Here is a 17,496-nt window from a genome sequence, read left to right as displayed (position 1 = left end):
CTGATCTGCTAGTGACCTAGGCCAAAAGAACACTTTATTTTAAAAGATTCTGAATGCACTTCTCTCTGCAAATTTTATACCTATTTTCTCTTCCAAAATGATTTTTTGTGTGGTCGCTTCTTCATATTTTAATTCTTTATGTTTCATTTGAACTGAAGATTAAGAAAACCTGGACTTATTGTAACATGTAAAATATACAAATTCCTTTCATCTCTTTCAAGAAGTGTGAAGTGTCTCATGCTTTTGAGCAAGACAATGTCAACATCTCTTGCCAGATCAAAGGGCTGTAGTTATTTTCTGAGATTTTGGCACTCCAGTTCCCCTCTAAAAATACTAAGCAAAGTGTATGAGAAATATATACATATTTATAAAGAAGCAGAACCTAGCTCTTTATTTAAAACATATAACTGATTTTTTTATGGTAATATCTTCATACCTAGCCCATTTTGAAACCACACAATGCCTAACAATGTTCTCAAGAATTTGGTCTGCTTTAGGTTTGCTGTTGTTCCTAAAGACTTGTCAGCGAACAGATGTTTAGCAATATCTGAATTCTAGTAAATACTGAATTCTAGTATTAACTTTCACTTTTATGTCAGTTTTCTTGCAGTGGGCAGATTTATAACATGACTGGCTGCTGGATACAGAGAGCAGCCACTATAATCTTTACCATGTGTTGAGGTTAATGCCTGTCAGCTTTGCATGTTTCTGTACAAATAGTTTCACTCTACAGAACTGACTTCCTGCAAATATTCTCCAAAGGTGGCCTACATGTAGTTATTTACCTTAAAGTTATTGCTTGTAAACTTAAACTTTATATTTTTAGGAAAAAATTAATAAGTAATCAGGAACAGAAGTGCAAATTTCTTTCAAAAGCCTGAAATAATCTGATAATTTTGTATTCAATGTGTTCATCACCTACAAATTTAAGGATATTATTTAAACTAGAAACTGTAGGGATGGAGGTTGTGGCCCTTATAAATGTCTGTAGGACATTTAGCATTACTTTGCAATTGAAAATGTTTCATTTTCTAGAGCTCTGTTTTATCTGTAATTATAATATAGTAGTTATTTCACAGTATCATTCCAATGAAGAATTAAGACTGCTTGGGTCATAAGATATGGGGCGTTTTATATTTTAGCAGCTTTGGATTTCCTTTAAGTTTAACCTCAGCTCTGAATTTCTGACACTTTAAATGTCAGATTTGGGGATAATTATGTTATTTTTTACACAGTACTTTGTCCTAATTTTTGTGGTTTATTCAGCCTAAACAGCAGCTCTGCTCTAATGTTATATTCCTTTGGGAATGAACGTGGTAGTAATGAGTGCAGCTGGCAACTTGTGCAGTAGGTGAGCCTCCATATCTGCATTTCTCAGCCTTATCAGGTGGCTGACTTAGATAGTAGCCCTAAATCAATGCCAGTAGAGTCCTTGGTGGTGCTTCTGTATCAAGAAGTCTTACTAGACACAAGACGTAGTTCAAAAAGTGTTTGCAAGTCTGTGTGTCAGCTTTTCCTTCCTTCACATCAGGAACCGTGATTGTCTCTCGAGCTGAATAGTTTAGTGACCCAGAGCTAATTAACAAACCAGAAATCCATCATTTGGAGCAATTTTGGATTTGCGATGTCCCCCACAGTAGTCATTGCTCTGACTTCACTGACTCTAAAACCACAATTTATTTTGAACTGGTATTTCCAAATCAGACAGAATAAGCAACAAAACTTTCCTCTTGCAGGGTGTTGTGGGAGAAGTCTGCCACGTGACTCCAGGACACAAGTTGACTTTGTTAAGTTGGGATACCTTGAGCTGCCTTTAAATAACAGTGTCCTCTTCTGTGATAAAATGGGAACTTTATCTCCAGTAATAAACAAGAGCTGAGGATCTCTACAATTCCAAGGTTTTCAATCTGCCCTACTTATACACAAGCATATAAAAAAGTAAATGGTAGAAGGTTCAGAACAGCATTTGATTAATCACATTCTAATGTTTTTGATGCTGCAGAATGGGGAATGTGCTGCCTGTCATCAGCAGAACCAGGTAGCAGAGAGAGGAGTCTGTCCGTTCGGTAAAGGTTATGGGTATCATGCTCATGATGCTAGTTGCTTCCTTTTCTGAATGGGTCCTGCACACTCTCCTGCTTCTTTTTCTAAAATTAGTGATGGATCTTTTTACTCTTTTATTTACCCACCTGACCCTGTTATTTTTCCATTTATCCAAAGCAAACTCATTTCTAGAGAATGTTGACTGTGTAGTGTGCACACTGCCCCAAATATTGCTAGGGAAAGCTGTGTTTTAAAAGAAGACACTCTAATTCCCAGCTGATGCCTCCTGACATCTTTTAAAAAATGCCTCCTGTGTTTACAGACTAGCCTTAGTCCAAAGAGTGACTTACTGATGGAAGATACATAAGTTGCTCACTTAATTCTAAATGTATAAATTAGGCTACTTTATATACAAGGCATAAATGTGTCTCATTAAAAAAAATTAAATTAATTTTAAATTTTTTTTTTCTTATGAGATGTTGACTCCACACTGTGGAAGATATCTTTGGTTTTACAGCCCTGTAATCTGCTTTAATGCGTGAAGTCATCTAAGTCCAGTAAAGGCACAATGCTTTACTTGCTGTTTATCCAGTTGAGGACTCTGAGAAGCCCTTGTGATGATTCTTCCTTGTCTTCCTGGACAGTCTTTGGCCACATTAGTACTGGGTGTAAATGAGTTGAAATAATGAGCTCAGGAAGCATCTCAAATAAACACATCTACAATACCTCTGAGGTCTGTGCTATTTCTTGTATTTGTCTACACAGGCTTCCCAGGAAAGAAATCCACTGTATGGATTCTTTTTTAAAGGCCCACATGGTTTTAGAGTACAATATGAAAGTGATTAGCAGTAATGAGAGCTCAAAAGGATAATTTGGTCTTCATGTTCATTTGTTCTCAGGTACTCCTCTTTCTTCTAACAAAAGTGCCAATTAGTTCAAATGATGATGTAAATCTTTGTGAAAAAAGAAATGGCTGAAGAGATGCCACTCATTTATTAAAGGTCATCTGAGTACACATAACAGGAAAACAACTGAATGACCGTTGATCATTTCCACATTCACATCAATGACCTAAATGAGAAAGACTTCATATAACACAACTAGTTTCCCCCAAGTGCTCTCTTGTTCTCATCAGAGCTCTTTTTCTGCCTTCATTCCCCTGCAAATGTGTCTACAGCTGCAAAAAGAACTTCAGAAAATGGTTGTCTTTAATCCTAGTGAGCTGTGTTCTCACAATAAAGTAAAATGTTTGCACTAACAACATGAGCAGCTTGAGAAGTGAAAAAAAACCCTAGTCCTGAATTAGGTTTATGCTAATTTATGGTGAGTATAACAGTGATTTTGTGGGATCTTCCTAAACCTTCTTCAGATGACTTTAAGCAATTAATATTTCAGTTTGTAATTCAAAAGATTTTTTTTTTTACAGCAACTCCTGCTGGGAACAAATAGTCCATCTAAATTCTCTTATACCTCTAACATCCTCCTCTCAGGTGAAAGCTGGGCATTCAAACCTCACTTACCTGTCTGGCTCTTTCTGCTGCAGTGGGGTGAAGAGTATCTAGTGCATTCTCTCAGGGTTTTTTTGACTGAGCGGTGCTTGAAAAGATATTAATAAAAATTATTTGTCAGTAAAAGAAGAGTTGCTGAACGTAAAGTTCTGACCTCACTAGTCATTAAGATTTCGATACATAAGTATGGCCCCACCTTGAATATTGTGGCAGTTTTGGTCACTGTAATACAGAAAAGTTATTAAGCTCTTAGAGACTGTCCAAAGGAGGGCAATGAAGATGGTGAAGGGCCTTGAGAGGAAGCCATATGAGGAGCAGCTGAGGTCACTTGATCTGTTCCACCTGGAGAAGAGAAGACTGAGGGGAGACCTCATTGCAGTTACAACTTCCTTGTAAGAGAAAGAGGAGGGGCAGGCATTTTTCTCTTCTCCGAGGAGACCAGTGACGGGTCCTGAGGTCATGGCCTGAAGTTGTGTCAAGGGAGGGTTAGGCTGGATATTAGAAAAAGGTTCTTCACCCAGAGGGTGGGTGGGCAGTGGAACAGGCTCCACAGGGAAGTGGCCACAGCACCAAGCCAGAGATCAAGAAATGCTTGGATAATACTCTCAGGCACACTCTTGGGAATGGTCCTGTGCGGTGCCAAGATGCTGAACTTGATCATCCTTGTGGGTCCCTTCCAACTCTGTGATTCTGTGAAATTAAAGGGAAAGTCCAGGATACTATATCTTTATTTTTGCAGGTACTGCATTCTTAATTTAAGTCAATTGGTTATGCTTAGAATTTACACACAAACTTTCTGATGTTTTTCAAGTTGTCTAGACTGACTTGTGTTGACATGCCAAATCATGCTGGTTTTCTTATCTTCAGGCCACATGCTTGCCTGTTTTGCTGATAAGACTTGTACGTGTAGTGCTCAGACTGGTACTTCAGACTATAATCTTTCATCTCTTCAAAAACCATATGTGGCATATGGAGTACAAAGTATCACACTCAAATTTCTTTCAGCTCTTTGGAAACTCTGATATCATGCTCCCTCCTCCCTGCCATCTACACATAAAATCAGCAAGGATCCTTCATGGTTGCAGTAGATTACCATGGGTTGCTTCTTTTTGTGGAATAAATGTATACTGCCCTCCACCTTTTACGCTGTGTTGATACTTTGCGTCTCTAATGTATTTGTCCTCAAAAATATATCTTGAGATAGAAATATAGTATTATCCTTATTTCACACCTGCCTGTCACGCAGGAAGTCAGTAGTAAACTGCAGAGCTGACTTAGAATGTCTTGGCAGTGTATTTGTGTCATGCCCCCCGCAAATGCCCAGATATCGCTATGCAGTGAGGCCAGTGAGGCTATGCAGTGATGCCACTTCTACTGATCGAGGCCAGATTTGTACTAGCCACATAGGGAGAAAAGGTTTCTTCTCCTTTTGCTTGTCTTTTAAGCTCTCCAGTTCCACGTTCTTTGATGCAATTTCAATAAAAGCTGTTCACCTTGTCTCCATGACCAATGCAGTGTCTCTCTGTGTTTATTGCAGGCGGCTCATTCACGGAACTGTGCTGCTCAGCATGACACAGTGCAGCTCTCCCACAGCTATGATTACCCCGGGCATCTGCAGCGCTGATGCACCAACCTCAGTCACACTTCAGGTGAGGAAGCAAAGCAAAGGGTTGTTAGCTAAGTGCCAGAAGAAGGCAGCTTATCAAGGCCACACTAAGAAAGCATGGTAATCTTCAGGATGACAGTCTGTAATTCTGTGCAGTGGCAAATATGTCTAATGCTTTCCATATCAAATACCACCTCTGAGGGCTAGAGAAGGTTTTTGTAGGGTAATTTTTTTGTTAGAATTTTGGTTCCAAAAGTACTTTTGACAAAAATTAATGACTCAGTACCTGAAATTTTTGGTTTCTAAAATACTTCTGACACAAATTAAGTACTTGGTACCTGACTTACAGCTGCCTTGTCAAATTCGAGCTTTTATTCCGAGTGCTATTGAATTGCATGCCTTTATAAATGTAACATACAGCTTACAATTAGACTAAGGAGCATAAAGAAAAGTGACTACAAGCAGTTCTCAAGAGGCATGGCTATAGCTTTCTGTCAATGATTACATGCTGAGCACAGAATCATTGAAGCTGGAAAAAATCTCTGCCTTTGATCATCACCTTGTCAACAAGACCACAGCACTAAGCGCCACATCCAATTGTTTCTTGGCCACTCCACCAATCCAGGGCAGCCTATTCCAATGCCTGACAACCCTTTCCATAAAGAAATTCCTCCTGATGTCCAACCTGAACCTCCCCACATGCAGCTAAAGGGTATGTCCTCTTGTCCTGTCACTTGTTCCCTGGGACCAGAGGCCACCCCTCACCTGGCTATGACCTTTTATCAGGTAGTTGTAGAGAGTGATAAGGTCTCCCCTGAGTCCCCCTTTCCAGGCTAAACACCTCCAGCTCCCTCAGCTGCTCTTTGTATGATTTATTCTCTAGACCCTTTCCCAGCTCCGTTGCCTTTCTCTGGACGTTCCAGCACCTCAATGTCTTTCTTGTACTGAGGGGCCCAGAACTGAAAATAGGATTTGAGGTGTGGCCTCACCAGGGCCGAGTACAGGGGGACAATCATTGCCCTTGTTTGAGTTCCCACTCATTCTGAATAGAATGATGCTCTCAGTAATGAAAATACATCAAGTCTGCATGGTAGTTTTGTCACCTTTCCAGGTTAAGTTAGCAACTGGATATTTCAAAGGCAAAGCCAATTGTTTTCTGTATTAAAAAAGCTGAATTACTACTGACAAATGACATAAAAAGGCAGATAATGCAGATAAATGAGCCTGCCCTAAAAATAGCCTAGTTTTAACAGACAAGAAAATGGGGATTTTCTAGTCTGAGGATTTCAGTATAAAACCATGCCCTAAAATAGATCCCCCTATTAATAATAAAGGGAAGCTGAGACAGTAAATGGTTATTAAGTTATAATCTCTCTCTCTACTGAAACAAATGGAATATGAACTCTCATATCCCCGCCCCCCCTCCCCCCCTCCATTTTCTGCTATTCCCATGCATGTGGCAGTACCACCATTTGGGAACACGCTGGAAATGTCATAAAGATAGATTTTCATATAATGAATGAATGGCTTGGTTTGGAGCAGACCTTAGAGATTATCTAGTTGTCTGATGTGACTGTTTTGTAGGGAATAATTTTGTTAACCTTTAGAAGAGTGTGGTATATCAAATACATATATTAAAAAGTAGGTATAGATAAGAGATTGTGGTGTACCTTAAAAAACAGGGTGCAAATTGAGCTGAATTTTGAAGAACAGCTTGAATTCAGGTAAGTATATACTCAGCTTATCAAGCACCTCAAGTGTTCTAATTTTGGTTGAACGTTTACCTTTTATGTATCTTAAGAAACATTATACTAAATTTTTGACAACCACATGTAAATGTAAAGAATAAAAAATTGGCAGATGCTCTGTAATATATATGAACTTGAACATCCAGAAGTGATAATAGAATCATAATTATCCCTACCTTTTACAAAACAAAACAGTTCTTCATTAAAGTTTTCTTTTTAAGAAACCTTCCCATTAAAAGTGAGAAAAGGAGGAGGAAAGGAAAATGTTGTTCTATCTCTGTGTTCATGCAGTTGTAATAAAATTGAAATACAGTGGATGAAATTCTCCCAGGAAATTTAGTTTCTACTTGGTTCTGTGGCCTGAATTTCTCACCAAAACACGTAACTAACATATTGCAGACAGTGAGCATCCCCAAATAATTATCCCCTCTTCTTCCTGTCCTATTTTGTGTACTCACTGTACAAATCTAAGATAACATTTATTGACAGTTGTATCTGACAATATATATCGCTAAAGTCACTTTGGTCTGTTATGGGTTCACCTAGTTCAAACCATAACAGGTCTTTTTTTTTTTTTTTATAAAGATTAACTTTCCAGACTCTAATCTGGAATTCATTAAACCTGAACCTGAAGAAAGAAGAGGTGAATTTGAAGAGCCAACCCAAGAGTGCCTGAAGCACATTGCAAGACTTTCTCAAATGCGTTCTCTGTTGCTGTAAGTTGTAGCTGGGTAGCCCTGCCCATTCTTGGCTTGCTGTACTTATCCTATCAATCACAGTTAAGTGTATCCAATTCTTTAAAAACAAAATTTTCCTCTCGATGAGCCTAGATTGACTGATTTGGGAACTAACACCTCTAAATCAGAGAACAGATCACAGCGAAGTCTAGTAAGTCCCTGGAGGTGGCAGTGTATTTTACCAGTTTGGAAAAGGATTGTTTTTCCCTTTCCATTACTGTATCTTTTCATGTCTTTGAAGCGAGAAACTAATTTTTGATTCAAAAAACAAGGTTTTCAGATGTTGCAGTACATCTGTATCGGTATTAGCAAGAATACCTTTGGGTTCAATGGAAATTAGCCTTCTTCAGTTATTATACACTCAGACTTCAAATAAATGGCATTTGAAAAATCTATTTCAAGTCATAAGTGAGCAAAGAAGTATGTGAAGTTTAGGTTTCACAGAAGGTGAATAAAGACAAAGTGACACAAAACACACTGTATATACTGAGGCAGATTAGTATGCTCAGCTATATGTATATTACACTACAAATTAGGATTATGTACTGCATAAAATAATTTTGGGTATAATCAGAGTGGAATTTGGTGCTTACAGAGAGCCATTAAACTAATGACAGTTAATTGTGTGAATTAATCCTCCAACACAGGTTGAAAGTCATTAATTGTACAACAACTAAATAAGGTAAAGTTGATTCAGCCCTCTCAGTGTCATTCAATGTGTCTTTTAAAAAGATTTTTCTGTGCTGATTTCTGTGATCATGGCATGGGGCTTTAATTTTATTTTTTTAAAGGAAAAAAGAGACCCATTTGCTGGTGTATTTGATGTTTGTTTACCTCAGCTTCTAAAAAGAAAGGATGAAATATAAAATTATTTTTATTAACCATGGGATATCTGGTTTGAGGTTTGTTTATTTTACAATGTGAATGGGATGTCAGTATTTTATTTTGAATAGTCACGGTGCCATGGTACTGACAAGGTGCCATGAAAATTTCCAGCTGTAAAATATGCTTCAGAGTGATTTGGGGAACTTCAAGCTAGTGCATCTGACCTCTGTTCATGGTGGGTTCAGTAAGAAGGAATAAGATCATTAAGAATTTATCTAAGTATGAAGTAATTCATCAGGGAAGAGCCACAGTGGCTTCTGCAAATACAAATCCTGCTTGCTCAAAATGCTGCTCTCCTAGGAGGTTTTCAGTGGGTCTGTGGATATTGGGGATTTTGGGGATTTAGTGGACATAAAGCATTGGTATGTTCAGAAAACTTTGCCAAGCTTCCTCATCAGATTGGAAAAGAAATTATTCTGTGATGAGTTTAGAATAAAACTGGTTAAAGACAAAGCTGGGATGTTTAAAGCAGGACTTTCAGAATGAAGGAATCACTAGTAGGGTCTTCCAGTGCACAAGGTTGGTTGGGAACAGTTTTGTTCAGTACCTTCACTGACGACAGGAAAAAAGAAGTGGGCAGGGAAATCTCTGTGTTTGCAGATGGTACTAAACTCTGCCAGACTGGCCACAGAGGAATGATCTAGAAGGACTTTACAAAATTGGCCAAAAACATGGCAGATGAGCTTCGGAGTGGATAAATTTAAGGGGGTACATTTAAGGAAAAATTACCTAAGCAACTCTACATGACACTGAACTCAGAAGTGGCAGTTAAAATGCAGGAAATACATCTTGACATGACTTCTGATATTGCCCTGAACTTGTGAATGCAATGTGCACCAACAACTGAAAGTGCAACAAAATACTGGGCATTGTCAGGAAGGGTGTAAAGAAGGAGCCAGTGTGTGCCATTTCACTGCTATCTAAAACCTTGATGTGCTGTATTTTGAGTATGCTGCATAGTTCTTGTCTCCACAACTCAGGAAAGACACAGTAGATGTGAAAAGTGTACAGGGAAGGGCAACTAAAATCATTAAAGGGATTAAGCGGCTGTTTGATGAAGAGAACCTAGAAAGGCTGGGAATTCATAGAAAGAAAAGACTAAATGATGTCTGTGTATGATTAATTTTTATAAAATCATGATGATGATAGACAAGTTGAATGCCTCATCTGTTCTACATTATTAGAACTAGGGACATTCAATGAAACATGTAGGATATCTATTGTTAATAACTGGGAGAAATTACTTCTTAAGACATAATTACTTAAGACAATCAGTGGTGAGCTTTTAAACTGAGGTCACAAAGCTGTGAAGGCAGACAATATCATCACATTCATGAAGGATATACACAAATTCATGGGTAACAGGTTCATTCAATAGATATAACAAAGACCAGGCAAGGGTAGCCCTATAACATCCCCAGTGCAGCAGTTTTGGGGTTTGTGGGAATATGAAGGGAAGAGAGTGCTGAAAGTGACAAATTTGGAATTAAAGCTTTGGTAAGTTCAATAACAGATTCTTGGAGGAAAGAAAATGGTAGCCCTGTGTTTTTCAGCACTTTCTTGCTTTCTGCTATCCTATCTTACAGGCAAAGCTGGTCTACCAAATGAATCATGAAGGTGAAGGGCTTTGAATGAATAAATTCAATTCTTTAGTACTTAGTGATCAAGAGGAATCTGTCAACCTGCAATTTTTGTTGTATCTAAATCAAAGGAATTCTTTTTTACCTTCTTCATTCATTAGATTTTCTTTAAAAAATTTGTAACATATCAGTATCCAAATATACTATGACCATGATATCTAAAGATTTCTTCCTTCCTTTTTTCCATATGTCAAGAAAAAGAGAGGAACCTAAGTAGACTCCTAGTGGCAACATGGCTGCATGATGATGCTTCAGGCTTGTAAGCCTTAAATACAATTTTGAGATATGTGGGTTTCTGTGATCAGAAGACACAAGAAACTTTTCTCAGCCTGTCAGGATCCTTCTGTTCATTCTACTGGAAGCAGAGGGAATATATGAATGGATAAAACATGTTCTTAATCCGGTGGTAGAAAAGGAAGAAACAATGATTAAGCACAGACAGCTGCATGGTTGTCTTTGTTATAGGCTGTTGAATCCAGTCATGTTACAAACACAAGGCTGCTGTGGGGCTGTGTCCCCAGATTCAGCCATCACAAAGGTGCACCGTGTGTTCCTGATAGTAGCAATAAATCAACAGAAGGAAAAAGCTGTACCTTACCACCCAAAATGTCAACACTGCCACAAAATGAACAGCTCAGACAACCTGATCCTGTTCCTCCTCTCTGCCTTATCAGGATTTAAGTCTGCTGGTGGAATATATGCACATATATATACACATTTTTATATATAGTATAAAAATATTGATTGTTCCAGTAGCTGTGCTTAGTCTATTCAGTAGCTGACTCCATATCTTCCTGCTTTCCCCAGCTGCTGACACCCAGACACATGATCCTCCAAGGTTCACAACCACACTGATTTGGTTGCTGGTCCTTGGCCCTCTTCCTGTTCCATGGACATAGTATTACCCAGTACCTGGTCCAGACCTATAGTCTTCTCAGTAGCTGAATCTCAGCCTCCTGTCTCTGTGTTAGGTGGCTCAGATCACTGGTCCCCATGGCCAGCATCCCTTGGATGTTGATTAATGAAGATGTTATTCAGTGGGACTGAAGGTAATGAGCTTCACCACATGGCTCTTGTGCCCACATGGCTCTCACAGCCCTACACTGTGGGATCTTTGGCATCATCACCAAACCAGAAAATGCCAAGAGGAGAATTCATTAATTACTGCAGCTGCTTTGGCTGAGTTCTGAAAATATTTCAGAAGTGAGCCTCTGATTCCTTTTAGGATTACGATTACTGTGTTTGAAGTACAAACCCTGAAAGACTAGCCATCTGAGATAAAGGCTGCTCTCCAACCCTGGTACAACCTGCTGTATTCCAGTGTGAAGTGTGGGTACCAGCGTAAGGATCAGACACCGGTTTGGAGCCAGGAAGATGACAGTCTGGTTTCTGCTATCTTTATTTCCTTCATTCATCATTTTCCTTATACATTTTTCCTCTTTTTCGGCTTCCTTTTTGTCACTTACATGGTAAGAATCTAGTTTGACTACAGGTGGTCCTGAGAGTGCTTTTGCTGTGCATTGTAATTAGAAAGGCCCTTCCAGTCAGGGGAATAGTAGGAGAGGTCTAAAAAAAACACAGTAATGCTGCACACTTTTCTGGTCTCCATGGCAGAGAAACTTCCACGTGAAAATCAGTACCAGGGGCCAGAAATTTGCATTTTCTATCTTTGCTGCTCTTTCCTTTTTGCCTTTTTGTCTTGTTCTGTTTGAGTACTGAACATAAACAGCCAAAGGATCTCAGAAGCTTTTAAACTCATTTTTTTGCCATTTCCCCCCTCTCCCTAAAAAAAGGTAACAATTCAGACCAGCTAACAAAGCTTTCACAGAAGCTGTTTTCTTCATTTAGCTTAAGGATTAATAAAAACTTAAACTGAACATTACTGAATTATTTACCTTTTAAGGCTTTTGGGGTTTATTTGCGTTATGTAAAAGGCTATATATTTTAATCTATTTCTTATATGGAGGGAAATTTAGGTACAACTCTAGCTAAAAGAATATAAGCTGAATTTTTAGCAGTAAAGATGGTTTATTAGCATCTTATCCCTTGGGAGCCAAAGAAATGTCCTTATTAGCATAACAATCTTCAGATGCCATGTGTATGCAAAATACTTTTACCATCTATCTTAAAGGTCCTGTTACATGTATATGTTAACTTTTGTTACAACTAAGAAACTTAAAATCAAAACCTAAAAACCCCTACTCCCCCAACCTTTAATTTTGTCTCTGATCTTTCAAGCATGGAAAGAGAAAATGGCTTTGCCTCTGGAGTAAAGTCAGAGGGAGAAATCTGTTATCTAGAAAACATGATACAAGGATTGATTTCTTATCTCCCTTTGGAAGCTCAGTAGAAGCTTTAGATGCTTTCATCTAAACATCAGATTGTCTAGTTAGGAGGATGCTGTTTGAAAACTTAAATCTCTATAGAAAGTTAACATGTAAAAGGGGTTCTTCAGCTGAACTGTCCTGCAGAATACCATCCAAATGCACAAGATAACCAAGGCCGTCAGTAAAGTCTTAGGCCTACTTTTATCTTTTTCTGTGTGTGACTTCACACAATCACGAAGGCATCTATCTACTGTCACCATAGACATACTCTGAATTCTGAAGCTGTTTCTTGAAGTGATTACCAAAATGGTACTTTTTCTGAAATGGTTACTGGAAGTCACAACAGAATTTGTATCACAGTTAGGTTCATCTCTGCATACATTTTTGAGCTTATTTTCCTAAAAAAATGAAGTTAACATTCACTCTTGTGACAGTAAAAAAACATGCCCATCTTTGTGCTGCTGTTCTCTGTTCCTAAACACTTGGCAATTCGAAGGGCAAAGCAGAAAAGTTCTTTAGTGTGTACAAAACCAAAGGAACTCATAGCTATGAGTTGTGAAAGGCACAATCTTGACAGTTACAGTGGGGCTAAGATATTTTCTTTGGGTAAGAATGTCCCAAAATATTGCAAATTGAAGGAAGACAAAGTTGGAAAGAATGTAAACACTGGGATTTTGAGCTCTGTTTACACATCTGGATAATTAAATGCTTGACTGAAAAAACCTGTTTACTTGCTGCTTTCTAAGGGATTTCTCACACCTTCCAAAATATCTGTCTGTTTAAAGTCACAAATTATGTTATGTTAATAAATAAATGGGTCACCAATCTGATCAAATTATGACAAAGAAAACCAATGTTCTTGATTTCAGTAATGATTTGTGTGAACTGAAGATCGGTTTGCACTCTCAGAGCTTGCTTTTGAAGGCTCTGACTTCAAATTAAGGAGTTTGAGCTTGTTTCTCAAGAGGAATTTATTTTTCTGTTTTCTGGTGTGTCAAAACCTGGGATTTAATATATATGAGGCAAAGACATCCGAATCATTGACAAATCAGAGAATATAAAACAGAAATTATTCTGAGGAATTTTGCACTGTGGTGAAATACGGTGTGATGACTGATCATTTTATCAATATGACATTTAGATATCTAATATCTATGGGGAATTTTGTATATTGAATCCTTTTTTGTAAGTACAGCAAAGCATAGCATGCCAGACTTTGTAAACAGATGTGAAAGTTGCTGGGAGCTTTTCTTCACTTTTCCAAACCCATACTAGCGCTAGGGATAATCACACTCGGTGTGTTTGTACACGTGCACATGTTCATGTTTTTGTGTATGTGCATGGATGTACTTAAACCCTATTTTAAATGAAAATATATTAAAAATAGATAACACCTGCATTAAACAGTCAAAGCAAGGCAGAAACGAAAGCTATGACTAGCAGTTTTGTCTGTCTACAGTAGTTAGAGACAGTGTGTAGCAGCTGGATGTAACAATAATTTATCTGGTGATAACTGTACCTTGCAAAAAAATCCAAAACACCCAAACCAACAACAGTAAAGACAAACAAACAACACCATCAACAGAGAGTGAGAGTGACTGGGATATGAAATAATCATATGTGTGTCTTTTGACACTTCATTTTTATATGACCTAAGGCTGACAGATCAAGAGTATAAGTATCACTTTTCTTATAAAAACTGGTCTGCAGAAAATGATATCCTCCCCCAAGGAAAGCAATGTAGTTAGCTGAAAAGCAGTGTACTGTGTGACTTGGCCCCTCTGTACAATAAAGTTTGTTGCTACACAAAGCTCCAGGTGGTTTTAATTTCAAACCGAATTTCTAATCTTCTTTTCCAGACTCTCAGAGCAACAGAGAAGAATCTTATGGTTTTATCGCTACCACTGCAATAATCAAAATTGCTCCCTTCCTCTGGTCCTGGGCAGTGCACCCAGCTGGGATCGAACGACTGTGTCAGAAATGTATGCCATGTTGAGGAGCTGGAGATTTTCTAACCCTTTAGAAGCACTTGGACTTCTGACTTTCAGGTAAGGGAGAATTAACCAAGTAGGAAAATAACAATAAGCAGAATGCTCACATGCTGATTAATTCAGTGCTTCAGTTTGCTCAGCACAGTATCATGCTGTGGTTCACTGACTGGGCTTTTACCTCTGTCTGTGTCAAAGTGAAAATAGAGTTGCAACTCTTGTGATGACCTTGAGTTGAACGTATTAGCCCTGTCTTCTTGGCTGAGAAGGTTTTCTATTTACCAGGATAATGAAAAGCGTATTTCATTCTCTATAACAGGTTCAGTCAGTTTCTGGTAACAGGTGATCAGTCAAATACTTAGCACTCACATAGCAGTCCATATCTTCAAACTGCTGTACAGACATGGAGTGACTAATGGGAGATAAGGAGGACTGAAGTATGGTTCTAGATTACCCAATAATCTATGTAAATACATACAGTCCCACATGTAACCTATCTTTCTGAACTAGGTTGAATGAAACTTTAAAGTCAGTTCTCCACACTTTGAATAAATTCTGTTGTGGTGCCTTATGTTCCACCCCCACTTACATTGGGAGCTGCTTGTTTGTCAGGAGACTTTCTTGATGTTTGAGATAGTCCTACCCATGATGTAATAGCAGATGTCAGGGGACAGAATCTGTGTCAGCAGTTACATTTCCTCAGAAAACTTGGGAGGTATTTTGCATTAAGTGACCTACCTGTGAAAACATTAATCATGCAGATGAAATGCTTGAACAAATTTGGTTTATCAAGCCCTTGCTTGTCTTGGGTAAGCACAAGCTGCACCAGCTTTGTAATCTCAGTTTCATGCTGTACCTTAAAAAAAACCCCAACAAACCTCACCTAAAGTTTTACTTGAGACATGACTTTATACACTTACCTTCACATTATTAAAAATAGTTGTTCAATAATCTAAATCTGAATATTGGCTGTTGTTTCCCTTTAGATGGAATTTTCTAGGAATACTTGTATCCTTGTTTTATATCTGAACTATTAGCATTTTCACATTTGCATACATGTCTTTTTTATGCACAGTGGAAATAGTGGAAACAAACATTCTGAAAGATCACATTCTTGACCATACTATTATTATCTTATCTATCATTATTAAATTATTAGAATCCATTTCTAATTTAGAAAAGATCTTTGTAACACAGAATATATGGGCAGTGTGTTGTTTTCCACACCCCAGAGTAGCAAGAGATTTTGAGATTTTTTTTGTCAGAGCATGTCACATTTTCAGATTAGATCTTCTGTCTAATTTTGGGTTTGTGTATGGGTGGCATTTCTGCAAATGAAGAGCTTGATTGTTCTTTGAAGATGCAGCTCTGCACCCGGGTGTGGTGCAGAATATCAGTCCTGTCAGGTGCTTCACAGGGTATTTAAGATGACTCAGTCTGTCACCAAGCTTCTCAGTGTGTAGCGGATGCAGTGTATGCATTGTTCATTTTGGCTATTATGAAGATTGCTGACATGAAAAGATGGGAAAATGTCATCACTTTGTCTCTCTTGGTGCCACCACTGGGAGTGCACCTGTAGTCGTGCCAAAGAACTAGTATTTCTCTCCTGATCAGGATCTGAGATGGTTTGTCCCTTTAATTTCCTCCTCACAGAAGATAATATCAATACAGGTTTTTTGCTTCATGGTAACAACACAGAAAGAAGTTCTGGATCACAGAACAAATCATCTTTAAAAAAAAACCAAAAAACCCCCCCAAAACCAACAAAAATCCCCCGTTCTTCTCATATCCACAATATTTTGTAGGTGCATGAAGAACTGGGAAGCTGACCTTCAGAAAGAGGGATTGCATTTCCTTAAAGATGTCTATTTTACAGATGTCTAGGTTGCATGATTTAACTGCTGAGAGACATGTATATGCAAATTGAGAGAGTGGGTTGAAGGAGAGGAGTACTTTCCATATAAATGGATTTCTGAGACTTTTTCTCTTAGTTCTCTTTTTCACAGATTTCTATCCTTTTCAAAAGTGCAGTAGCACTGGATAGGATCCAGCTTTCTTTCACCATTACCTTCACTGACTTTGGATCATAGGTTTTTTAACTGAACTGGTTTTGAACATTCATTCAACTCTATCCTGTATTATGTTTGGCACTGACATTTCGTCAACTCAGTTCCTCATTTCTATCATCCACAAAACAGCTCTCTGATTTCTTGTGATTACTGAGATACGGCTGAAAGATCCAAGTTCATATAAAACATGAGCAGAATATAAAATAAATGCTCTTTATAAATTCATGCATATTTTGAGGACTTGGGTTACCATCACTGGCAAACCATGAGTAAGTGAAATGAATGAGAGCTGATCTTTGTCTAACTGCAACTGCACTAAATCAGCCCAAAAGTCAGTGTAGTGCATCCTGTCTCCAATGGTGACCTACAACATTTACCCAGGGAAGACTATAAGAATGGGCCAAATGTAGTTACACTGTATTACCCTTCACCTTCCTGTAATCTGCAACTCAGAGGCTTCCTTACACAGATGTTTTTACTTTAAGAGTACTTTTGCATTTTTTCTTCTATGATTTTTTTTCCAAATCAAAATGGATTCCACATAAACATGCAGCTTTCAGTATGTCCTGTAGCAAGGAAATCGGCAGTTCAGCTCTATGTTATATCATTTCTATGCACCACAATATACCAAATTTATCAGTACCATAAAAGAGACAATAAGTTTCCAATCACTCCAAATTCTGGATTCTTTCTTTGGTGGAACTTCAGTTTGCAGTGTCTTAAAGAGAACCTGAATTTGTCCTGCAGGCATGTGCTTAGTTTTTATAAGATTTAGTATAGTTTAGAGAGGGTACTCAAAATCACTAGCCATTTCTGTAAGCCTTGGGCTGGGGGCTCTAAATTATCCTTACCAGAGCAAAAAAAACGGTGTCTGGCCTGATGATTAAGCTCAAGCTCACATTTACACGGCTAAGGAAATGAAAATCATTGGAGGCACTTCCTCAT

General features: G+C 38.2%; 1 protein-coding gene across 1 annotated transcript in view; it reads left to right on the top strand.

Moving 5' to 3' along the window:
• PIK3C2G (phosphatidylinositol-4-phosphate 3-kinase catalytic subunit type 2 gamma) overlaps positions 1-17,496 on the top strand; it is a 209,587-nt gene that overhangs the window by 69,904 nt on the left and 122,187 nt on the right. The window contains exons 14-16 of the mRNA XM_071551366.1: positions 5,089-5,200; positions 7,491-7,621; positions 14,354-14,542. Coding sequence (XP_071407467.1) covers positions 5,089-5,200; positions 7,491-7,621; positions 14,354-14,542 — 432 coding nt within the window. The remainder of the gene's footprint in view (positions 1-5,088; positions 5,201-7,490; positions 7,622-14,353; positions 14,543-17,496) is intronic.

The sequence above is a fragment of the Pithys albifrons genome, chromosome 3 (assembly GCF_047495875.1).
Source record: "Pithys albifrons albifrons isolate INPA30051 chromosome 3, PitAlb_v1, whole genome shotgun sequence".
Taxonomy (NCBI): Eukaryota; Metazoa; Chordata; class Aves; order Passeriformes; family Thamnophilidae; genus Pithys; species Pithys albifrons.
Note: the sequence above shows the minus strand (reverse complement) of the source record. Positions and strands in the feature narration are given on the sequence as shown.